This window comes from Crocuta crocuta, unplaced genomic scaffold (genome assembly GCF_008692635.1).
Source record: "Crocuta crocuta isolate KB4526 unplaced genomic scaffold, BGI_CrCroc_1.0 scaffold107, whole genome shotgun sequence".
In the NCBI taxonomy this organism is placed as follows: domain Eukaryota; kingdom Metazoa; phylum Chordata; class Mammalia; order Carnivora; family Hyaenidae; genus Crocuta; species Crocuta crocuta.
Window position 1 is genome coordinate 3,278,481 of NW_027531877.1, and position 25,965 is coordinate 3,304,445.

Consider the following 25,965-nt stretch of genomic DNA (forward strand, 5'->3'; position numbering starts at 1 on the left):
TTAGAGAGTAAAACACACTATTTCTTCTGCTTTGGTTATATGAGATAAAATGCAGGAAGGCAGAGATAATTTAACATGTTAGCATTATTAGCAGAAACTGCAGAGGAAATATCTCCTCCATTGTTTCTTGTTTCTTATCTTGTCCCCAGCCACTGTGCCTAGCCAGCAGTAATTCTTTGGATTTGTTTCCAGTCCTCCTTCTAACAGTAGCTGTTACTGTGTTTATACCTTTAAAGATAAGACACCACAGGTTACTTAAGTGGCATCACTGTATATTCTCAGTCCTTTCATCCAAACTGGAGTGTTCATAGTGTTGTTTGAGAATTCTGGATCTCCATTAAATGCTGCTTTCATATGAGGTCCCATAATGAGATATTGTATATTTCCAGGAAGTGACGTTTTATTGAAGGCAGTTATTCAAAGCTGCTCCTTTTTAGAAGTTCGGGCTGATGACCAGAGAATGCAGGAAATGGTTTGTTTTCCTTTGGAGCAAGGCATAATCTTTCTGAATTTTCTGCGGCCCAGTGTCTTGCATGTACCCAGAATTGCTCAGATTTAGAAAGGCTGATTTGACTTCAAGAGACTGATACGATTTTAAAAATTTTTAATGTTTATTGAGAGAGAGACACAGAGCATGAGCAGGGGTGGAGCAGAGAGAGGGGAAGACACAAGAGCCTGACACGGGGTTGCAACTGACAAACTGCAGTATCATGACCTGAGCTGAAGTTGGTCACTTAACCGACTGAGCCACCCAGGTGTCCGTGATGTGTTTTTTTTTTCTTCAAANTTAAAAGAAAAGTGGAATTAGGGTTTCTAAAGCTTTAGGAGTCCATCTTCACTGTGGTGCCTACAGGTTCTGATGAGGGTAATACGTGATACCAATCACACCCTCCTCGTGAACTGTCAAAGTTCTCCCCAGCTTGCAAGTGAGTATGCCAAAACAGTACAGCACAAAGTCCTCCCCTGCATGGTAGATGCATTTGCCATGGGGAGATAGGGCACAGCAAACTGTCACCACCTTCTCTCTTAGCAGAACTGAAGCTTACGTTACCTACATGTTCATGATTACTACTGTGTTTGATCTCTTGGACACCACAATGTGCTCTGGGTTTTTAGGAAGCAGTATCACACTATTGACAGTGATATCTGTCCCTGTAGTACTGACCAGGGGTTTGAAAGGTATTTGAACATTATGTGGTCCTCATATTCCGTGTTTTTGCAGTGCCGTTAGAGGATGCACTAATAATATAATGTCATCTTGTATAAAAGTTGTTTTATTACCAAAGGAAGAATGGCCATGAAATTGTTTCAGGGTTTTCCCAGATTTTAACATTAAAAAAAAATTTTTTTAATGTTTGTTAAATTTTGAGAGGGAGAGACAGAGCATGAGTGCGGGAGGGGCAGAGAGTGGAGGAGACACAGAATCCAAAGCAGGCTCCAGGTTCTGAGCTGTTAGCATAGAGCTCATTGCAGTACCTGAACTCAGGAACTGTGAGACCTGAGCTGAAGTTGGACACTTAACTAAGCCACCCAGGCACCCCTTCCCAGATTTTAAACCATGAATTCTAATTGGTCAAAAGAGGCACTAAAGATATGATTGCTTTGCTTAGAAAAGTTTAGACAGGTAACACCTTTACTGTGTGCCTAAAGAAGAGGAGGATAGTCTTTCTGATGACTCAAATCCTTTGTTCAGGGTCTCCTTCCCTAAATCAATCATCAGAGAAGTATTCACAGAATCACAGCAATGGTGGAGATTTTTGGTTTCGAGTTTTCTTTCATCAAGATTGTGGTCAGGTCTGATGGCTGCCTTGTTTTGGAGTATACCACTCAGTACCAGGAAATTTCATCATCTCCTCCAGGAGATAGTACCCTACCAACTTCTCCATTTTTTAACCATCACTGTTTTAAGGTCTGAGGTGATCTGATCTTTCTGTTCTCAAAGTCTCCTTCCACTTGAGGTATAATTAGTCCAGTAGTTTCCTGCAACTAAATGACTCTGATGGTTTTCCAGGTCCACCTGAGATTGCACCCAGATTTCCTTGGCTGGAGTTTAGAGTGTACTCAAGCTCTTCAACTGCATATTTACCCATTGATTTACTCCCACAGATAACTAGGATGGACTTTGTACACAGATTTTGGTACTTAAACTCTCACTTGAACTTATTTCTAAGTCCCTGGGAGGCACTTCATATTTGTTCATGTCTGCTACCCACAAGTAATCACCTTGTGGCCCTTTGGTGTGGGAGGGATAGTGGAAAAGGCATTGGAGGACAGGCAAATGGTAGAATGAGGGGCACTCATCACATAGCACCACTTGTTGGCTTTGTATAATTATAGTCAAATGAGTCATTGGCTCATTTCTCTCTCTAGATGCTCTGATCTCTTGTTGCACTATTAGAATTAGAGCACTTACCATGTGTTATTTGCTATTACTATGCATGCTTCTGTCTCTTTTTTTCTTCTCAGACCCATTTGGAAGGATATGATTTGGAGCCATCAGTAATAGATCACTCTGGACTGTGATCTCCTCTCCATCCTCTGATTCCCTTCTCCTTGTTAAAAAAAAAAAAAAAAAAAAAAATCACTGAACTAGTGGCACCTGGGTGGCTCGGTTGGTTAAGCTTCCAACTTCGGCTCAGTTCTTGATGTCCCATTTCCCAAGTTCGAGCCCCATATCAGGCTCTGTGCTGACACCTCAGATCCTAGAGCCTGCTTTGTATTGTGTGTCTTTCTCTCTGCCCCTCCCCCACTCACATTCTCTCTCTCTCTCTCTCTCTCTCTCTCTCTCTCTCTCTCTCTCTCTCTCTNTTCTGTGTCTCCCTCTCTCTCTGACCCTCCCCTGCTCACGCTTCCTCTCACTCTCTCTCTCTCTCTCTCTCTCTCTCTCTCTCTCTCTGTCTCAGAAATAAACAAACATTTAAAAAAATGCCACTGAAATAGAGTGAGGTTGGGGACAGGATCATCTTTCATTCCAAACATTTGATGTGTGTCTGAGACATTGCTGAATGAACAAGAGACTGCCTGAGGCCACCAGCTGGTTCAAAGGAGTCAGGACTAGAACTGAGGCAGTGTCAACTTCTAGAATGCCCCTCAACTACTGCAGTTTTTCTAGCTTTGTCTCTGAGTATGATTTAGTACTGTTGATTTTTTGAAAAAGGATTTTTTAAAATTCACAAACAGATGAATATTCTCAGTTTAAAGGAGGCAAGCAATAATTAGCATTGTTTTTAAAATATTCAACAGTTAACATTGATGAGATCTTAAAAACATAAAACTCCATGTCAGAATAAAAATTTTAGCTTTAGCATCCATAATTATTCATTTACTCAATTATTGAGAATTTGAGCTTTAATACAGTTTTCATGGTGGGGCCTCCCTCCCTTTCCAGAATGCTTTTAGAACTAATATAAACGCATGACTTGTAGCTAAGAAATGGAGAAAATTAAGACAGTGTTGTGAGTAATTTGGCACTAAAAATGCCATTAGTATTACATTTAATTTTAAAGAACACATTTATTCTTTATTTAAAAACTTAAAAATTTCTCTTTGTTTTGTAGTCATTAAATCAAAACATTTATTTCCTGAGAGAATAGCTACTGCCGTTGAGTAACATGTGTTTACTATTGCTGTTATTTAACCAACATTGTTTCCTGATGGTATTTTTATTGTAGACCCAAGTTCTCATTCTGCTTTATTGTGATGGGCATTTTCAGTTAGTAAGATATTTCCATTGGTTTGTATATGAGAAAATTTTATTCCTTGTGGTTTTTTCCAGAAATGATACATGTGAACTTTTCTCAAAAGATTTATTTTGTTGAGAACTTCTCCTTTTTTTCCCCCTGTAATCTGTCAGAAGAAAATGTGGCATCCTTTATTTATTCCTGAAATGAGTTCTTGCTTTTACATTTGCTTGACCCTTAGATTATTCCACATTCTGATGTGGGATGAGATGAGAAGGCAGCACCCTTTTTATCCTAATCAATTCCATTAACAGTATTGTACACCAACCATGTACCAGTAGGTACTTAAATACTTAGGCTTCAAAGAGAAATAAGAGAAGCTTCACTATTCAAAAGCCCTGTGTAGAGAGTCCAGCAGGTAAACTGTTAAACATCAATCTGTGTGACACATGCTAAGGTATAAGTGGCATGGAGAAGGGTTGAGGTATAGGGAGGGAGTGGCCACCCAACTCCATCTGAGTCTTCAGGGAGGTATTAGCCTTGAGAGAGTCTGGAAGGTGGGGTTAATTTGCCAAGAATCAGGCAAAAAGGACATTATAGGTGGAAGGAACCGCATGAACAAAGTAAGGAAATGTAAAATACCATGACACTTGGGGGGAAATTATGAGTTGTTCCATTTGTCTGCTGTGTTTAGGGCCTGGGGCAGAGACCAGATGATGGTCTCAGATCTATACAGGCGACAGTACTTCTTTCCTGGAGTGTATTTTTGGTACCTGGTGTACTTTTCACATTACATAGTGGAATGAATTATGAACAAATTAAGTGTTGACTGGGGTTGATGAAGTAATTACAAAAGGGTCTGTATGATGACAGCCAAAAACATAATAAGATTTTAAAAATTCTTCCTGAAACCCCCCAGAATCTGTCACTGGAACTGAAATTGTTTAAGAGATAGGAAACCAGATTGTGACTGATTACGTTTTCAGTTCTCTCCTCAGCCTGCCTGCATTGACTTGGGGACGATGTGGGCCCACACATTGTGGACAATCTTCCTACTCTGCAAATTCAGCCTGGCAGGTAGGTTGACCTGTGCCCTTTTATGGATTGTGTATTTCTTACTAGCTTCTTTGGATAAGAACTGTTAATTTGAGTGCAAAGGGCTTCCTGGACCGTGAGTGCATGTGGATGAATAAGGGATTTGTGACCTCCCTGAATTTGTGTGGATGGGTGTACACATGTTGATGTCTACATATGTGTGTACAAATTTGGCAAGATGGCCTATCACATTTTCAAAGGGAGATAAGACCTCCCGAAAGGCCAACATCTACTGTTTTAGAGTGGTAGTAAGTTCTTGTATCACTAGTTTTTGTGTTAGGAGCAGTGGTTGCATATAAACACACACAAAAATAAAGCTGTATATTTTCATAATGTTTTCAAGAATTTCCAAGGATATAAAGGGAAATGATGAAATACATTTTTACAAGGGCCCAACTCAAGACTATGGGCCTAATATTCATATACTACCTTGCAGATGTAATATCCTTTAGTTTGATTGCATTGTATGTAAAAAAAAAATTAAGACCAGAGAGGAAAAGTGGGGATTGGGTACTGGGAAGGTAGAGAAGACATCATGTCATGTACCACTTTGCTAGGGCTGCCATAGATACAAGCTGGGTGGTTTAAATGACAGAAATTTATTTTCTTAAAGTTTTGGAGGCTAAAAGTCCAAGATCAGGGTGCCCATAGGGCTGATTTCCTGATACCTGTCTCCTCAGTGCGTAAATGACATTCCTCTTGGTGCCTCTTCATATGGTCACCCCTCTTGTTTGTCCTAATTTCCTTCTCTTATAGGAACACCAGTTGGATTAGATTAAGGCCCTGATGGCCTCATGTTATCGAATACTTCCTTAGGGCCCTGTCTCCAAATATAGTCACTTTCTGAGGTACTGGGGGTTAGACTTCAACATATGAATTTACACATATACGATAAATACCGAGACATGTAGTAACTGGGGGTGACCAAGAGGCAGATAATGTCTTCCAGGCCTCTCTTTTGGCTTGGTCTGCCTTGTTGCCCCCTAGGGTATCCCCATGGCACTTAGGAGTTTTATAGACACTATAGGCACATAGCCCTTTATCTCTCATCTAGCTTCTTTAAGCCAGCTCAGAAACCAAAAATTGGTCCCAGTTATCCAATTTACAGTTCAAATTATGTGCATCATGGCTCCTATCAAGTCTCCCTTCCCCTCAACTTATCTTTTTCTATCTTCTATCTTTGGCTTCTTCTCTTCTTATTACCTTTTACTTGTACCATGTCTTACATAACTGGCTCCAGTTTGCACCTGACTTCCTTCTAGAATATCCTTCCTTTGATCTCTGATCAGCCCGGCCTTCTTCTACTTCAAGACATTTTTCAAAACACTAACTTTGCAACAGCACTTAAGTGATACAAGCATATAGGAAAGAAGGAAGATTGAGAACATTTTAATTTTGAAAAATGTTCTTTTTGCATGTGGACAATTCTCTGATAAGCAAGAATATTCCCCTTATCTTTTCTTAGAGGAAAGTTAATGAATATTTCCCCTTTTTTTCTACACAGAGGGGAAAGATAGTGCAGAGAGCTCTTACATAACCCTTGTCCAGCTATCCCCATTGTTAATATCTTACAATACCATATCTTACAATACCATAGTACATTTGCCAAAACTAAGAAACCGTTATTGACACATTATTATTGACTAAATTCCAGACTTTATTTAGATTTCACTATTTTTTTTCATTAATGTTCTCTCTTGGTTCCAGGATTGAATTTAGGGTACCATATTGCATTGCATTGTCACATCTCCCTAGTTTCTTCTGGTCTGTGACAGTTTCTTAGTCTTTCCTGGTTTCTCATGGCCTTAACACTCTTGAGTACTTGGCAGTACTCCTGGGTTTTGTAATAAGTAGAAGGGAGGTGAAGTGCCCTTGTTATTCTATCACATGTTATTGGCAGCCCTCAGATGAAAAGTTGATATTCTAATTGATATTCTAATTAGAATTCTAATTAGATTGTATTCTAATCATGCCTAAGATCTAAAATCAGCATCCTGTGTGCCAACGCGAGGAAATGGGAGGATGATAGTGTCTTTGAATAAAGTAAAAGCAGTTGACATGTGTGGGGTCACAGCGGGTAACTGAGGCTAGAAATGTAAGTAAAGCAAGCAATAAAAGTGAAGCCTAATACTGTTTGTTGGCTTGGTTCCTTCTTCTCTTTCCAGCTCCCTATTTGTGATAAAACAAAATCTCAAATGACCTATAAAATACATAGGCAGGATTAGAATGTTATGAGGACACATGAAAAGAAGAGAGAAAACTCCTGATAAAATGAGTTCTTCCCCTGAGTCTTAGAATCCTGGATTTTCAGAGCAGACCATATTTTTACGTAAGTCAGGGAAACTTGTTGATGTTGCAAAAATAAACAAGCCTCAAATCTTAGTATTTAAAACAGCAAACTCTGTCCATCAGAGGTAATCAGGATCCTAGGGTGATGAAGGCTCTACCATCCTAAGACTATCATATCATAAGATTTTTAGGATGTGTAAAAACAGAGGAAGAAGAGATAAGAGAAGTGTACACCAGAACTTTATGCTACTCCCATATTACTGAATAAAGTAAGTCATGTGGCCATGCCTAATTTCAGGGAAGGAAGAAAATATAATCTTAACATATGTCCAAGAAGGGGCGATATTGATGAGCACTGAAAATACTACTGAATGTACATTTTATTTATCACAACTCTCTTCTGTAATACCAGGGTAAGGGATTAGAATACTCCATTCCAAAATATGCCACTTGGACATGGAGATTATTTTGATGTGGAGGCAGATGAGAGTCAACAAATGCAGAAATGAAGCCTGTTCCCTTAGTTTCCCACATGTATTTACTGTCCTGCTGTTTGCTACCCTTGATAACCTAAATTCCTTTTCCTTTGTCTTGTCTGTTCTACACAATTTATTGTATTTTCAAGATGCTATATGAGCCCAAGATCTAACCACCGTTTTGAGTTATTCTTCCCTGAGGCTTGTCCTGCATCATGTGTGCTGCATATGTTAATAAACTGTTTTCTCTTTTAATCTGTCTTTTGTTAGTCTCATTGTTAGTCTTTTGTTAGGCCCCAGCTGCAGAACCTAGGCAGATAGAAGGAACATCATTTTTTTCTTCTCATATACCAATATTTCTATAAGAATATTGCTTTCTTGCCTATTCCAAGCAATAAGGACAAGACAAATGTAACTCCTTTAAAAAGCTCACCTGGAGTGGAAAATCATTTTTAAAACCACTTTCTATTTTCCTGATACCTGGGGAACCAGATGTTTGACTCCCTTTTTGACTCATGGCTTATTTATATATTAAAGCTTCTCAAGGTGTAAAGGAGAGGTATTCAATGTCTGGACATTGAGTTTTGACATGGGTGATTCTGAATCTATAAGGATCTATTCCTACATTGGTATTAGTGGCTGGCTTTGGATTCAGCCAGTGCAAGGCAAAGTAAGAATGGAAAGGAAATAAAATAAAATACGACTATAGGAGGCCATAAGGAAAATAGCATAAGACCAAAGAATATTCTGAGCATACAGGGAAAAACTTTTTGTGTCCTTGTTCTCCAGCAAAGACTCAACTTTAAAATCCTGCTGAGAGTTAGTGTGATGGGTATAAGTGAAATGGAGGGTGAAGGGCAAGCTAATATTTAATGAATATTTCAAGCAAACTTGTCCAAAGAATGAAAGACCAACCCGCATATATACACAATTACACACACATGTATCCTGCCATCATCTCAAGTCATGGAGGGAGTGAATTGGTCACTGTGAAAGTTGTTCCTCTCTCTGGGTATTATGGGATTACCTTTGGTTCACTGCCTTGTAAGATTTTGCTTGTTTCCACTGACAGTTGTGAATCTGTTCTTATTCTGATTGCTTACCCATGAAATTCTCCATGGGGGTTTTCAAGCTGTGTGACCTCTGAAGAATGTGTTACTAGTCTAGCTTCTAATTTCCATTTACCATAAAGTGGCATTTGGTTCAGATCCAGTTATGTTGGTCTTTTTAAGAACTTTGACTTGGAGATTGCCATCTTGTCATGGTTTTCAGCACGAAAATAGTAAATATAGAAAATCTTTTCTAATGGCAGATGAAGTCATTTCTATTAAGTCTAAGTTTGGTGCAAATGGAAAATGAAATGATGGATTTCGTGTATCTCAAATGCTTAATTTTAAGTGCAAGGTTCTGCTTCATAAGTTTGAGGCACACGTCAGTTCTTTAAAAACAATTTTAACGGTGTGTCATCTGCTTAGAAGGGCATAAAGCCCAATGAAACTATTAAATGTAAAGTCCTACAAGTAATTTTTATAAGATAAAGAATCAGTGAATTGTAGTCTGAAAAAAGCAAATGATATGACCACGACAGAACATTGGGTGTATTTAAATATTGTAAGGATTCTTAAGGTCATGGGTACATATACTCTCCATGAATCCATCATGAATCAATCAATTAGTTAACCATTCTCTGGTGCAGAACACCTCACTCTGGAAAAATATCGTAGGTTGACAATTTGATATATTTTATATTGCACAGAAAAAAGTGTTAGCCACTAGAAATGTTATGATTTGATAGGAATTAAAATGCCACATGATCATAATCAGTATTATTGTAATTATTTGTTAATAATAATTATTTTCTTAAATGTAAGAAATTCTGTGTATCATTTCAGGAAAACTAATGTTAAAATTAATAAAGTGGATTTAAATTCAGAAAAAAAAGAAAATCTTTCCTAATTAAAATCTTTTTCTTAATCTAAAATCTTTTATTTTAATTCCAATGTAGTTAACATACAGTGTTAAATTAGTTTCAAGTATACAATATAGTGATTCAACAATTCCATACATCACCCAATATTGATCAAAACAAGTGAACTCTTTAATCCTCTTCACCTATTTCACCCATCCCCAACCCTCCTTTCTGGTAATCCTCAGCTTGTTCTCTAAGGCTCTATTTCCTGGTTTGTCTCTCTCTGTCTCTCTTTTTTCCCTTTGCTTGTTTATTTTGTTTTTCAAATTCCATATATGAGTGAAATCATATGGTATTTGTCTTTCTCTGACTTATTTTGCTTAACAAAATACTCTCTAGCTCCATCCATGTTGTTGCAAATGGTCAGACTTCATTGGTTTTTTTCTGGATGAATAATATTCCATTATCTGTCTGTCACACACACACATACATCTTCCTCTCTCGTTGGATATTTGGGCTGCTTTCATATATTGGCTATTGTAAATAATGCTGCAGTAAACATAGGGATGTAGGTGTCCTTTTGAATTAGTGTTGTTGTATTTTTTGGGTAAATGCCGAGTACTGTGTATTTTAGTGTATTGTAGTGTAGTTCTATTTTTAACTTTTTGAAGAGCCTCCATCCTGTTTTCCACACTGGCTGCAGCAGTTGGCATTCTCATCAACAGAATAAGAAGATTCCTTTTTCTCTACATCCTTGCCAGCACCTGTTGTTTCTTGTGTTGTTGATTTTAGCCATTTTGACAGGTGTGGTGATGAGTGAAGTTGAGGAACTTTTTATGTGTTGGTTGGTCATTTGGGTGTCTTCTTTGGAGGAATACCTGTTCATGTCTTCTGCCCATTTTTTAGTTGGATTATTTGGGTTTTGGGTGTTGAGTTTTATAAGTTCTTTATATATTTTGGATACTAACCCTTTATCAGAGATGTCATTTGCAAATATCTTCTCCCATTCAGTGGGTTGTCTTTGAGTTTTGTTGATTGTTTTCTTCACTGGGCAGAAGCTTTTTTATTTTGATGCAGCTTCAATAGTTATTTTTGTTTTTATTTCCCTTCAGGAGATATATCTAGAAAAATGTTGCTATCTCTGATGTCAGAGGAATTACTGCTTGTGCTCTCTTGTAGGATTTTTATGATTTCAGGTACCACATTTAGGTCTTTAATCCAGTTTTTAAAGTTTATTTACTTATTTTGAGAGGGAGAGAGAGCGAGCACACGAGTGAATGAGCACAGGTTGGGGAGATGCAGATAGAAAGAGAGACAGAATTCCAAGGAGGCTCCACAGCTTTAGCACAGAGCCCGATGCAGGGCTCCAACTCACACACTGTGTGATCATGACCTGATCTGAGGTCAAGAGTCAGATGCTTAACTCATTGTGCCACCCAGAGGCTCTGATCTTTAATCTATTTTTTAAAATTTACTTATTCATTTTGAAAGAGGGAAAGCATAAGCAGGAGAGGAGCAGAAAGAAAAGGGGAGCGAGAATCCCAAGCAGGCTCCATATTATCAGTGCAGAGCCTGATGCCCTATGAGATGAACCTGAGCCAAAATCAAGAGTCGGGCGCTTGCTTACCTGACTGAGCCACCCAGGTGCCCCTAAACCATTTTGAATTTTTTTTGTGTGTGTATGGTGTAAGAAGGTGGTCCACTTTCATTCTTTTGCATGTTGCCATCCAGTTTTCCCACCACCATTTATTGAAGAGGCAGTCTTTTTCCTATTGGATATTCATTCCTGCTTCATCAAAGAATAATTGACCATATAATTGTGGGTTTACTTCTGGGTTTTCTTTTCTCTTTTGTTAATTTTTATGTCTGTTTTTGTGTCAGTAAACCATACTGCAGCTCTGTAATATAACTTGAAGTTTGGAATTGTAATGCCTCCTGCTTTTCTTTTTCAAGATTGCTTTGGCTCTTTGTTTTTGTGGTTTCAAATAAATTCTAGGATTATTTGTTCTAGCTCTGTGAAAAATGTTGATATTTTGATTGGGATTGCATTAAAGGTATAGATTGCTTTGGGTACTATAGACATTTTTACAGTATTCTTTCATCCACAAGCATGGACTATTTTTCCATTTCTTTGTGTCATCTTCAGTTTCTTTCATCAGTGTTTTATAGTTTTCAGAGTTCAATCTTTGACTCCTTTGGTTAAGTTTATTCTTAGGTACTTTATTATTTTTTGAGCAATTTTTAATAGGGTTGCTTTCCTAGTTTCTTTATCTGCTGCTTCATTATTAGTATATAGAAATGTAACAGATTTCTATATGTTGATTGTGTATCCTGAGAGTTCACTATCAGTCTGATAGTGTTTTTTGTGGAGTGTCTAGAGTTTTCTGTATAGAATATGATGTTATCTGCAAAGGGTGAAAGTTTAGCTTCTTCCTCACCAATATGGATGCCTTTTATTTCTTTTTGTTGTCTGATTGCTCTGGCTAGGACTTTTAGTACTATGATGAATAGAAGTGGTTAGAGTGGGCATTCTTGTCTTGTTCCTGTTGTTAGGGAAAAGCTATCAGTTTTTCCCCTTGCCTATGATGTTCGCTGTGGGTTTTTCATATATGGCCTTCATTATGTTGAGCTATGTTCCCTCTAAACCTACTCTGTTGAAGGTTTTTATCATGAATGGGTGTTATACTTTGTTAAATGCTTTTTCTGTGTCTACTGAAATAATCATATGGTTTTTGTCCTTTCTGTTATCTTTATGATGTATCACATAGATTGATTTGCAAATATTGAACCACCCTTGCAATCTAGGAATTAATCTCACTTTATTATGATGAGTGATTTTTTAAATATTTATCATTGGATTCAGTTTACTGGTACTTTGATGAGGATTTTTGCACCTATGTTCATCAGAAATATTGGCCTGTACTTCTCTTTTTTGGTGTGGTCTTTAACTGGTTTTGGTATCAGGGTAATGGTGGCCTTGTAGAATGAATTTGGAAGTTTTCCTTCCTCTTCTGATTTTTGGAATAGTTTGAGAAGAATAGGTGTTAACTGATTTTATTTATTTTATTTTATTTATTTTATTTGTTATTTTATTTTATTAGAGAGAGAGCATGAGTTGGGGGAAGAGACAGAGAGAGTCTCACCCAGGCTTCCTGAGCTTGATGCAAGGCTCCGTCATATGAACTGTGAAATCATAGCCTTATGACCTGAGCTGAAATTAAGAGTTGGATGCTTAACTCCACTGAGTCACCACAGGTGCTCCTGTTCGGACTGTTTTGATTACTGATTCAAGTTCCTTTCTAGTAATGGATCTGTTCAGAGTTTCCATTTCTCCCTGTTTCAGTTTTGGTAGGCTATATGTTTCTAGGAATTTATCTATTTCTTCTGGATTGTCCAGTTTGTTGGCATATAATTTTTTGTAACATTCTCTTATAATTGTTTGTATTTCTGTGTTGTTGGTTGTTATTTCTCCTCTTTAATTTTTGATTTTGTTTATTTGAGTTCTCTGTCTTTCTCTTATGAGGGTTTTTTTTGTTTGTTTGTTTTTGATGATCTAGAGACTTATCAATTTTATTGATCTTTTCAAAGAACCAACTCCCAGTCACTGATCTGTTCTGTTGTTTTGTAGTTTCTGTAACATTTATTTCTGCTCTAATCTTTATTATTCCCTTTCTTCTGCTGGTTTTATGTTTTGTTTGTTCTGTTTCTAGCTCCTTTCCATGTAAGGTTAGGTTATTTGAAACTTTTCTAGCTTCTAGAGATAGGCCTATATTGCTATAAATTTACCTCTTAGGACCCGTTTTGCTGAATCCCAAAGATTGGGACTATTCTGTTTTCATTTTCATTTCTTTCCATGTAAATTTTATTTCTTCTTTGATTTCTTGTTTGACACATTCATTGCTTAGTAGTATGTTACTTAACTGCTGTGCACTTGTGGTCTTGCCAGATTTTTTTCCTGTGGTTGACTTCTAGTTTCATAGTGTTGTGGTCAGAAAAGATGCATGCTATGGCTTTGATCTTTTTGAATTTGTTGTGACTTGTTTTGTGACCTAATATGGGACCTAGTCTGGAGAATGCTCCATGTGCATTTGAAAATTATGGTATACTGCTATTTTAGGATAGACTGTTCTGGATATATCTGTCAGATTCAGCTTGTCCAATGTGTCTTTCAAAGATACGGTTTTCCTGTTGATTTTCTGTATAGATGATCTGTTTATTGATATAAATAGGATGTTAAATTCCCTTACTATTATTGTATTATTATTGATTATTTCCTTTATGTTTGTTAACTGTTTTATGTATTTGATTGACTACATATTGGGTGAATAAATATTTACAATTATTATGTAGTCTTCTTGGATTGTCCCTTTTGTAATTATATAGTGTTCTTCTTTGTCCTTTGTTACAGTCTTTGTTTTAAAGTCCATTTTGTCTGTTATAAGTATTGCTACCCCATCTTACTTTTGACACCCATCTGCATGATGAATGTTTCTCTATTCCCTCGCTTTCAGTCTATAAACTTTAGGTTTGAAATTAGTCTCTAGTAGGCAGCATATAGTTGGGTCTTGTTTTTTTTTTTTTAATCCATTCTGTCAGTTCGTATCTTTTGATTGAAGCATTTAGTCTATTTACTTCCAAAGTAGTTATTGATCTATATGTTATTTATTGTCATTTTGTTACTTGTTTTGTGGTTGTTTCTACGTTTTTTTCTCTGATGCTTTGGTCTCTTGCTCTTTTTTGTGGTTTGCTGGTTTTGTTTGGTGATATACTTTTATACCTTTCTTGTTATTCTTTGCATATCTATTACTGTTTTTTTCATTTATGGTTATCATAGTTTTGTACATAAGATCTGATGCATATAGCAGTCTGTATTAAATTGATGGTTGCTTAAGTTTGAACCCATGTTGTACTCCTTGCCCCCATGTTTTAGTTATATTTACATCCTTTTATTTTGTGACTCCTTTAACTGGTTTTTACAGATATACCTCTTTTTCACACTCTCATTTATGGTCTTTCCTTTTCCACTCACAGAGTTCCCCTTAACATTTCTTGCATGGCTGGTTTAGTAGTCATGAACTCCTTAATTTTTGCTTGTCTGAGAAACTCTTTATCTCTCCTTGTATTCTGGCCTGCAAAGTTTCTAATGAAAAAATCTGCTGATAGCTTCATAGGGTTTTCCTTGTATGTAATGTCTTCTTTTCTTTTGCTGTTTTTAAGATTTTTTTTCTTTATCACTACTTTTTACCATTTTAATTAGAATGTGTCTTGGTGTAGACCACCTTGGGTTGACTTTTTTGGTGGTCCTTGTGCCTCCTGGATCTGAATATATATTTCCTTTCCCAGGTTAGGGATGTTTTCAGCTATTATTTCTTCATATAAATTTTTGCCCCCTTTTTTCTCTCTTCTTCTTCTGAGATCCCTATAATGCGAACGTTATCAGATATGATAGAGTCACTGAGTTCCCTAAGATTATTGTCAATGTGTATGATTTTTTTCCCCTCTCATTTGCTCAGCTTAATTACTTTCCATTACTTTGTCTTTCAGGTCATTAATTTGTTCCCCTGTTTCATTTAACCTGATCTTTATTCCATCAAGTGTATTTTTAATTTATTTATTGTGTCCTTCATCTCTAATTTTTTTTATCTCTTTGTCCAGTGTCATACTGATTCCTCTACTCTTTTCCCCAGTCCAGTGAGTATCTTTATGGTCATTACTTTACATTTTCTATCTGACAAGCCTATTACTTATGTCTGTTTTGCTTAGGTCTGTTGCTGTGGTTTGGTCCTATTCTTGCACTTGGGATGTATTTCTCTGTCTCTTCATTTTTTTGAAACTTTCTGTGTATGTTTCTCTGTGTTAGGTACATCAACTGTGTCCTCTGCTCTTAAAGGTAGTGGACTTATGAAGAAGAAGTCCTTAAGTATCCTGAAATGCAGTGTCCCCTGCTTCCCAGGACCTGGCACTTCAGATAGTTTCTCTTGAGTGTGCTGTATGTGCTTCGATGTCTTCTCATATCTTTTTCCTTCAGTTCAGTTGTCTGCAGTGACTCTGTTTGCCTATTGTGGGAAGTATTTGGTACCTGGCATGTGTGGCCTGATTTAAAAAAGGTACATGCTGGTTGGCTTGCTAATTGACACCTGGAGCTGCTGCTGTTAGTACTGGCTAGCCTAGGTGAATAGACAAAGGGCACATGAGTAGGTCTTACACTTTTAACAAAGTACACCTCAAACTTCTGCAGAGCCTGCTGCTGCCAAGACCAAGGCTCTGAAAAAGGCACAGGTCAGGAATTGCAGTGTTGGTGAGGTTTGCATTGATCTTCTGGGAGAGAGGCTCTGTGGTGCTGAGACTGGAAATAGCAGCTCCACTGAAGGATGGGGCCAGAGGTTGGTACTAGCACGTTAGATAGCAAGTGTGGGCAAAGCTGGTTCCAACATGTAGCTATGTGTTTATGCTGGGAGGTGGGGTTGGGAAATGGTGCCTGCCAACTCCTTTGTTCCTGGAGGAGTCTTTCTGAGATCCCTATCTCTCCACGACATGTTCTATAATGAGTAAATCATTCTCCCTCCTCTTTGCTACCCAGTGTTTTTCAAACTGTTGGTTCTACACTGATTCTGCTCAGGCTGCTAGTCCAACTTTGTCTTCAAGGGTGGGGACTCAGCTTCCTAATGCCAGCAGAGCTTTCCCAGAGCCAAACACCTTATTTTAGGAATTTGAGGCTTTAAGTCCCACTATTTGCAAAAACTCAAGAAATCAGGCCCCTCTTGTTTTCGAAGCCAAGTGTTATGGGGATTCGTCTTTCCAATTTTGGGTCCCCGACTTGATTGTCTTTTCTTGCCTTTCACCGTGTTTCCAGCTTGCTCCTGTCTGTGGATGGCCACAGTTCCTTTAGGTCTCAAATCGCATGTCCACCTTCCTCAGTGTGGCCTCTTCTCTACCTTTGGTCATGGGTTTTTTCTGTAAATCTTTGGGTCTTTTTCTAAGTGAGAGTGTTGTCTAGTTTTATCCATGGAATGAGGTGAGGTAGGGTCCTCTTACTTTGCCATCTTCCCAGCAGTACAAGATAGAAAATCTTTGGTGTCACTGTTGACTAATGGGTGTTTCAGGGATTGGGTTCACATACAGGATTCATAGGAAGACAGCTTCTCAAAAAAGACCCTCAAACGTTGACACAATGTGTAGGCACTTAGCTTTCCCTTATTCCTGTTTATCATTCCTAGGGGCTGCGTTACCATGTGGGCAATGTTCATTTTATAGAACAAATATATGAATATATATACAAATTCAGAACTCCTAAACCTAAACAGGTCAGTGAATGCCCTCCATTCTGTAACCCTTTACCACTGCCTTTTTGTTATAAGGTAATATCTTTGACAGAGATGGAATAAACACAGTATTAGTTATGTGTACAGAGAAAATGTAATATCCTTATACTCTATAATCAATTTAATCAGTTCTGAAGTTCCTTCTCCCCTGGAAAGTCAGAGGGGATTGAGGAAGGGGAGGGGCTAGGTAGCACTCTTATTTGTTAGCATTGGCGGTTTCTTTTTATTTAATTAATTAATTAATTTATATTTATTTCTGAAAGAGAGAGAGAGAGAGAGAGAGAGAGAATGAGCAGGGGAGGGTCAGAGAGAGAGAGAGGGAGACACAGAATCTGAAATAGGCTCCAGGCTCTGAGCTAGCTGTCAGCACAGAGCCTGACACAGGGCTTAAGCCCACGAACTATGAGATCGTGAGCTGAGCCAAAGTCGGACACTCAACTGACTGAGCCACCCAGGCACCCCAGCATTGATGGTTCTTCTGGTTTATAGTCCTTTAGCTAATCCACTCTGTCTGGGGTAAATGCCCATGTTCCAGAGTTCGTACCTTTCTCCTGCTGCTCTTTAAGATGGTATCTAGGTATCTGAGCAGGGTTTATATGACTGCAGAGCCTTGAGCAAGGGCTTGTGTATCCATATAAGCAAATCTTTGTGTTGCCTTCTGGTCTTCTCTCGAGTTGGTACTTTGGTCTCATGCCTCTTCTGCTATCTGTTGCAAGATAGCTGGCTTTGCCTAGGCTTTGGGACATTATACTGGCACCTATTCCTGAAGTTCATGTTCTGTTTGCTTTTCTGTGATTCTGAAGTCCCCTGTGCACTGAAGTCTCTTCATCTGAATCCCTGGCCTAATTCAATGTCACACATCTATACCCACCCTCTACCCTGAGGCACCAGGGGTTTCTGGATTTCTGCATGCTGTACTTGCCTGTATGGAGCTTATCTAAAGAGCTACCCCAGCCCACACTCTGCCATTGCAGTGTTCTGCATTATGCTGGAATTGATGCTGAGTAGAACATGTGGCTTCTTTTAGATAAAAGGCTTGTGACCTGCGCCAAGCTGTGCCTGGTGAAGTAGGTCACCAGCCCCATTGACTTGTTTCACAGACCCATATGCATGTTTGTACTGTTCCACCAAGAACATTGACATCTGAGCTCTTGGCTCTACCTTAGTTTCATTGTCTCCCCACCTACACCCATTCAGTATTTTACTTGCTAGAAGTGATGGGCTTTTCCCTATTTCTTGTCTAGGAGAGACTTCCTTTGTAGATGCATTACAGCTATGTAATCGTAGCCAAGTTGTCTTCCTTTCTCAAAAATGTCTGCTTCTTAAGACTATGGTTTTACCAAAGACTCAAAAAGAAGTTAATTTGAATCTCCGACCTGAACATTACACTTAGTTTAAAATTGCCTTTAGTTCTTAATTATGTATGTGTATATGTGTGTGCCTGAGTGTGTATGATTAACCCTTTGGTCTTCTGGTGAACCTCTGGACCACTTCTCCAAATAATATTTGTCAGTGTATAAATAGTATACATATGATTACAAAGAAACTCAAGTATACTGAAATGATGTTATCAAAGTATTAAGGAAACAAATTTGTGACAGTAATATATATGTTTCTTAAAAATTTTTAATGTTTATTTTTGAGACACAGAGATAGAGCATGAGTGGGAGAGGGGCAGAGAGAGGGAGACACAGAATCCAGAATAGGCTCTAGGCTCTGAGCTGTCAGCACAGAGCCTGAAGCAGGGCTTGAACACAAACTGTGAGATAATGATCTGAGCTGAAGTTGGATGCTTAACTGACTGAGCCACCCAGGCCCCCCTGTGCTTCTTTAACAATACATTAAATTAGAAGACTTAATAATTACTTTAAGGTAGTAATAGTAACAATAGTATTTGATATTTCAAGATATTTGTAACAACTGAAATATAAATGAAAATACTCTGACTTTTAGTGGTGACAAATTCACAAGTAATGATACTACTTTATGTTGTTGACTGTATTCATGAGGGAAGAAAATTATAAATTTCAACAAAAGGTTAGTGAAAAATAAAGATAAAAACTTTTTCCCTTTTAAGTTCATGTACCCATAGATTCTATCTCTGGACCTTTGTAGGGTCTAAATCTGTATTCTAGATGGTATCTGCTTTCCCTATAGAGGGATAGGTGTTATTGGGTGAGAAACTAAAAGGAGCAAGATTTATAAGCTTTGAAAATACAGATGAAAATATTTCAGAAATTTTCTCTATTGTAATTTTCTGTTGAAAAACTATTGACACATAAAGTTGAAGTATAGCATAGTTTAACATTTTGTGTTTTTCTCTTTTCCGCATATCTTGGATTTTCCACGTACCCACGCTGGTTCCATCATTTGATGCTTTACTTAACATTTCACTAACACTTTATATTTGCCTGGTGTTCTAATATAATTTTTGCCTCTCAAATGTTAGTTTTGAGTAAGGATGTAAAAAGTACTTTTTAAAAAGTAGAAATCTAGTTCTTTAAGTGGAGTAATTGAAGAGATGGAGTTAGATTCTTTCCTTGGCCTTGATTAGAAGACTCTATATTATGTATCAACTAATGAAAACAATCCAGTTTTTTTTCTTTTTTGTTTTTAATAGTTTATTGTCAAGTTTGTTTCCATATAACATCCAGTACTCATCCCCACAAGTGACTTCCTCCATGCCCATCACCCCCCTTCCCCTCTCCCCTACCTCCATCAGCCCTCAGTTTGTTCTTGGCATTCGGGAGGCTCTCATGGTTTGCCTCCCTCCTTCTCCCGCACTATTTTCCCCCTTCTTCTCCCCCGTGGTCCTCTGTTAAGTTCCTCCTAATCCTCCTATATGTGCAAACATATGGTATCTGTCCTTCTCTGCCTGACTTATTTCGCTCAGCATAACCCCCTCAAGGTCCATCCATGTTGCTACACATGGCCAGATTTCATTCTTTCTCATTGCCATGTAGTATTCCATTGTATAGATCAACCACATCTTCTTGATCCATTCGTCCGTTGATGGACACTTAGGATCGTTCCATGTCTTGGCTATTATTGACAGTGCTGCTATGACCATTGGAGTATATGTGCTCCTGTGCATCAGCACTCCTGTATCCCTTGGGTAAATTCCCAGCAGTGCTATTGCTGAGTCATAGAGGAGTTCTACTATTAATTTTGTGAGGAACCTCCACACTGTTTTCCAGAGGGGCTGTTCCAGTTCCCACCCACAGTGTAGGAGGGTGCCCGTTTCTCCACATCCTCACCAGCATCTAGAGTTCTCTGATTTGCTCATTTTAGCCACTCTGACTGGCGTGAGGTGGTATCTCAGTGTGGTTTTGATTTGTATTTCCCTGATGAGGAGGGATGCTGAGCATCGTTTCACGTGTCTGTTGGCCATCTGGATGTTCTCTTTGGAGAAGTGTCCCACTAATAGTGTAGGAGGGTGCCCGTTTCTCCGCATCCTCGCCAGCATCTAACAGTCTGGATTTTGATCCACCTAGTTTCATGAAATGATTGTGTGCATGTATGTGTATGTACGTATTTTATTTATTTATTTATTTATTTATTTATTTATTTATTTATTTATTTAGTTCTACCAGCTAAGCCTGAGAACATTTCCTGTGTCTTCTACTATGAGGAGAATTTTACTTGCACCTGGAGTCCAGAGAAGGAAGCTGGTTATACATGGTATAAAGTGAAGAGAACTTAGTAAGTATTGGAGCTTGTGTGCTGTCAGTGGGCGTAAGGGAAGGAGGCAGAGGCTCCTGGTTCACTCACGATTCAAGTCATCTTTGAAGTGAAATGCCCTCCCCATTACAGCTTCTGGGTGATTCCCATAAGCCTTCAGTGGCTGGGTGGTACCTCGGCAGCTTGCAGCCATCTGACAGAAGCTGCAGCTGCATGATGGCCGCTTCTCAGAGGCACGGGATTGGTTCAGAGCAGTCACCAGTTAGAAGCAGAGTGGAAAAATCCATTTATTTACTATGGTCAGCTATGTTTTCCCTCTTTCCAGAATGTGTCATAAAACTATTCCTTTTTCATGGATATAATTATAGTAAGTAGCACTACACACCCAGAACTAAGAGGCACATTTGCACCAATTTGCTGTGATCCCTGTTAAACAGTATTCAGTAGGACAGTGCTTCCCCAGTTTCTCACTACCTCAAGCATCCCTTTTTATCCTGATCCTGTTAGAATAAAAATTATAATATTTTTATTATAATTCTAGTCAAAAGCTAGATGTTTTAACAAGTATATGCAGGGATTTTTTTTTTTGAAATTTTGAAAATAGTTAATGAAACCCTTTATGTCCTTCATGTTCCCCTAAGAATAAGGAAGCCTATGTTGGGAAATACTGAAAGGTGATCTTTAAGTCTTTTCCATTCCAAAAAGGCGGTCTGTAGTTAGTTCCAAGTTTTTGTTTTGTTTTGTTTTTCAATACAAGATCTCATTTATACTCTTTTTTCGCTGAACTCCTTGGAAATTGGTAACTAGTGTTGTAGGGAAAGTCCATTTCATACTTTACAGTAGAAGAAATGGGAAAAAAAGCAAACACTGTTCTTTGCAGTACTCATATATCAGTGAGTATGTCAGAGAGATGATTTAAAACAGAGGTCAGCAAGCTTTTTCTCTTAAGGGACAGGTAGTAAATATTTTAGGCTTAGAGAGGGACGTGTCTCTGTCAAACTATTCAACACTACTGCTGTAGCAGGAAAGCTGCTATGGACAATATGTAAATCAATAGACCTCACTATTGTCCGGTATAACCTTATTTATGGACCCTGAAATTTGAATTTCATACACTTTTCACATGCCACAAAGTATTTTTCTTTTTATATATTTTCCCTAACCATTTAACAATGTAAAACCTGTTCTTAGCCTATGGGCCAATCAAGAATAGGAGGTGGGCTATATTTGGCCTGTAGGCCTAGTTTTCTGAGCCCTGCTTCTGAAAATAAGAATGATAAAGGCCCAATAATCCATGGTTCAAATGACTTATCTTCTCCCAGACTGTAGTTCTAGGCCTAGTGTTGAATAGAAAGTATCAGTAGAATGAAAATTTAGAAACCTCAATAAATGTAAATTTATTTTTTTCTAAATGAAAATTTAGAAACCTCAATAAATTTTTTTTTGTCGTAAGGAGTCACTTCCCCCCACCTCCTTCCGTCACTCCCTACGGATTGTCATTATGTTCACTAGCTGGTCATGGAGGAGGAGGAAATGCCTGAGTGTCCTGAGGCCTCTGTAAAGCCTCTGTCCTTGGTGTCAGGCTTGTTGGGCTCTCCAAGATTCCCAGACTGCCTTGTACCTTTTTAAGTTTATCACCAAGAGTCTCTCTTCCAGGTGGAATGGGAAGGTTTCTTGTGGGTGGTCAACTCTGAGAGTGGATGATGGTAGGTCAGTGGTGTGAAGAAAAAACCTTACTGATGCTCAGAAATGATAGGAATGGATTTTTCCCTGGGGAAGAATCAGAAGAGTTGGGATGCCTCTATGGAGGTAGTGACTTTTGAACTGAGATGTGAAGAAGCATTAAAGATTCAGGGAAGGGAAGAAAAGGGTATGTCTCCAAGGTTACAGTATGAATACAAAAGTATTCAACTACAGTAATAGTACTAATAACAATGATAGTAACAATTTACCTTTAGAATAAGTGGCTGACATTTTAAAAGCACTTTATGTATATTAGCTCATTTCATCTTCATAACAGTGCTACACTATAGGTATAGTACTACTCTCATTTTAGAGATAGGGAAACTCATGCAAGGAGAGGTTGGGAAACTTGCTCAAGGCACAGGATTCAAACCTGATCTGCTTCCATAGTTTGTGCTTGTAACCATGACTCAACATTACTCTGGAGGCCATTTTTTGCATTGCACAACTATAGAAAAACTTTAAAGTCCTTTTTACTTTCAAAATTCCATGATTCTATACATCCAAGCTCTGATTTTTTTGCTCCCAGCCCCAGCTAACATTGGCACTTTGTGAAGTGGGGCTTTTTCTGTTCTTTGCTGACTTCAACTCCTACGTAACCCCTAGAGCTGTGGGACTATAGCTATACTTACCCATCTGATTCCTATCAGTCTTTGTACTTGCCTTCATTAAGTTATAGTCTGGTAGGATTTAAATTATCTAGGAAAGTAATTTTAATAGTTTTTTGAAAACAGTATATGCCAATATTAAAAAAATGCAATCTGGAAAATAGAAAGAATAAAAAAAAAAAATCGCTTGACATTTCATCACCAAAGGTAGCAACTTTACATTTTGCTGAAGACCTGTCCACACATCTGTAAGAATAGTTATATAAATTTATATAAATTCGGTTATTCTGTATATAATGTGCATCTTTTTTTACCACCAATAGAGTATGGGCATCTTTCCATATCAATAACTATAGATGTATTAAAAACTATTTTAAATTCTACTTAGGTATCTACCATACTTTATTTAATAAATCCTCTTTGATTTTAATTTTCTTTTTAGAATAACTTCTCAAGACTAGAATTTGGGGTTTTCAGGGGCCTATTCAGCATTTCTTACCAATAGGAAATGCATTATAAGTCTAGTTTTTGATGGATGTATAGAGTTTCAAGGAAGTTGCCATGAGTCATTGCATCTCAGACAAGAAGAGGGTAACTTTGAACCCTCTTTGGAAGTGATGAGGAAGGAATTTGGAGAGGAGCCCCCTATTCTGAATGATCGAGTCCTCACGAGACATCCTGAGTGAAACTAATAAATACATGCTTAAAATATTAAGTATGTCTTTGTTTCCAAACTGCTGTACTGAACTCATGTTGAATTGCTTTTTCCTTCAAAGCTCTTATGGATATAAAAGTGATATTTGTCTAAATGATAATTCTACAAGAGCAAATCATGCTTCTTGCTCCTTTCTTCCTCCAACAATAACAAACCCAGATAATTACACCATTCAAGTGGAAGCTCAAAATGCAGATGGTATAATAAAATCTGATATAACACATTGGAGCTTAGATGCCATAAGTGAGTATCATTTTTTATTCTTATATACTCTTTTATTAAAAGACACCTCCTTTTTTTTTCTTGAAAGAGATAACAAAAGTAGACTCAAAGCTCAAGGATATAATACATATGTGTTATGAATATACAAGGGTTTTGGGTATGGATAATGTTTCCTTATTCTCCATATCTTTATCAGTGCTTAGTGTTTGTTGTCTTTTTGATACTAGCCATTCTGACTGGTATGAGGTGATGTCTCATTGTAGTTTTTCTCTGATTATTAGTGATGTTGAACATCTCTACATGTATTTCTTAGCTATCTATTTGTCTTTGGAAAATGTCTATTCAGGTCCTCTGCCCATTTTTAAGTTCATATTGTGATTTTCCTCATTTTAAATTGTATGAGTTCTTTCTATATTTTGGATTTTAACCCCTTATTGAATATGTTATTTGCAGATAACTTTTCCCATTCAGTAAATTTCCTTCTAATTTTGCTTATGATTTCCTTTATTGTGCAAAAGCTTTTTATTTTGATGAGGTCCCAATAGTGTATTTTTGCTTTTGTTTTATTTGCCTGAGGAGACCTATCCAGAAAAATGTTGCTAAGGCTGATGTCCAAGAGATTGCTGGCTATATTTTCTTTAGGAGTTTTATGGTTTCAGGTATCACATTTAAGTTTTTAATCCATTTTGAGTTATTTTTGTACCTGGTATGAGGAACTGGTTCAGTTTCATTCTTTTACATATAGCCATCACGTTTTCTCAACATCATTTATTGAAAAGACTGTTTTATCCCCATTGCATATTCTTGCCTCCTGTGTCTTATATTAATTGATGATATAAGTTTGTGTTTATTTCTGGACTCTTAATCCTGTTCCACTGATCTCTGTGTCTTTTTTATGTCAGCACTGTACTGCTTTGTTTGCTGTCCTTTATAATATATATAGTTTGAAATCTTGGATTGTGATACCTTCAGCTTTATTTTTGTTTCTCAAGATTGCTTTCATTATTTGGGGTCTTTTGTGGTTCCATACACATTTTAGTATTTTTTTTTAATAATTCTGTGGAAAATGCTGTTGTTATTTTGATAGAGATTGTACTGAATCTGTAAATTGCTTTGGGTAGTGTAGACATTTAAAAATTTTTAATTCTTCCAATCCATGAGCATGGTTTATCTTCTCATTTGCTTGTGTTGTCTTCAATTCCTTTCATTAATGTCTTACAGTTTTCAGAGTGCAGGTCTTCCTTGTTTAAATTTATTCCTAGGCATTTTATTCTTCTTGATGCAAGTGTAAGTGGTATTGTTTTCTTAATTTCTCTTTCTCCTCCTTCATTACTCATGTACAGAAATGCACAGATTTCTGTACATTAATTTTATATCCTGCAGCCTTATTAAAGTTATTGTTTGGAAGAATTTTTAATGCAAGCAGATATATGAGTTGCCCTGTGTTTTTATTTAAAAAGATGAAAGTTTTATTTATCATAATAGTACATTTACTTAAAAAATATACAAATACTTACATAGAAAAAAGCCTGGAAATATACCAGAATGTCATAATGGCTATCTCTGGGGTTGATGGCATTATGGATGATTTAAACTTTTTCTTTGTCTTTTTCTATATTAAAAAGAGTTTTTAGAATGAGCATATGCTACTTTCAAAACCAGGAAAAAATTATGTATCTTCAGAGAGAGACTTAGGGTGAGAATGTTTGTAGTATACAAGGGAAATGAGAGATCCTTTCAACTGGACACTACTGGGGGTCAAGGAAAGAGAGGTTGAGGGGAGTGGAGAGTACATAAGATAAATGGCCCGTTTTCTGGTTGTATAGTCTCTTCTTACCTTCTTTCTTCTTGGCATATAATCTGACCCAATCAGTATAATGTGAATTTGCAGAAAAATCATAGGAATGTACCCTTTCCTCATTAGCCATTCCTTTTTTTGTTGGGGGTAGGGGGGTGGGAGAGTGTGGATGGCAGCATTCTTTTTTCTCTGCCTTCCTAATGTCATCTGCAAATAGCAGATTACAAAATAGGCACTTTCATTTCCTTTCTACTTCTCTTTTTTTAAATTTATTTTTATTTTTAGTGTTTATTATTTATTTTTGAGAGAGAGAAAGAGGGTGAGTTGGGGAGGAGCATAGAGAGGGAGACACAGAATCTGAAGCAGGCTCTGGGCTCGGAGCTGTCATCCTAGAGCCCCATGCAGTCTCTCGAACCTGCAAACCACA

General features: G+C 37.5%; 1 protein-coding gene across 1 annotated transcript in view; it reads left to right on the forward strand.

Moving 5' to 3' along the window:
* Positions 1 to 25,965, forward strand: part of IL31RA (interleukin 31 receptor A) — a 54,525-nt gene that overhangs the window by 1,436 nt on the left and 27,124 nt on the right. The window contains exons 2-4 of the mRNA XM_077772996.1: positions 4,667 to 4,757; positions 20,356 to 20,473; positions 23,580 to 23,761. Coding sequence (XP_077629122.1) covers positions 4,703 to 4,757; positions 20,356 to 20,473; positions 23,580 to 23,761 — 355 coding nt within the window. The 5' untranslated portion in view covers positions 4,667 to 4,702. The remainder of the gene's footprint in view (positions 1 to 4,666; positions 4,758 to 20,355; positions 20,474 to 23,579; positions 23,762 to 25,965) is intronic.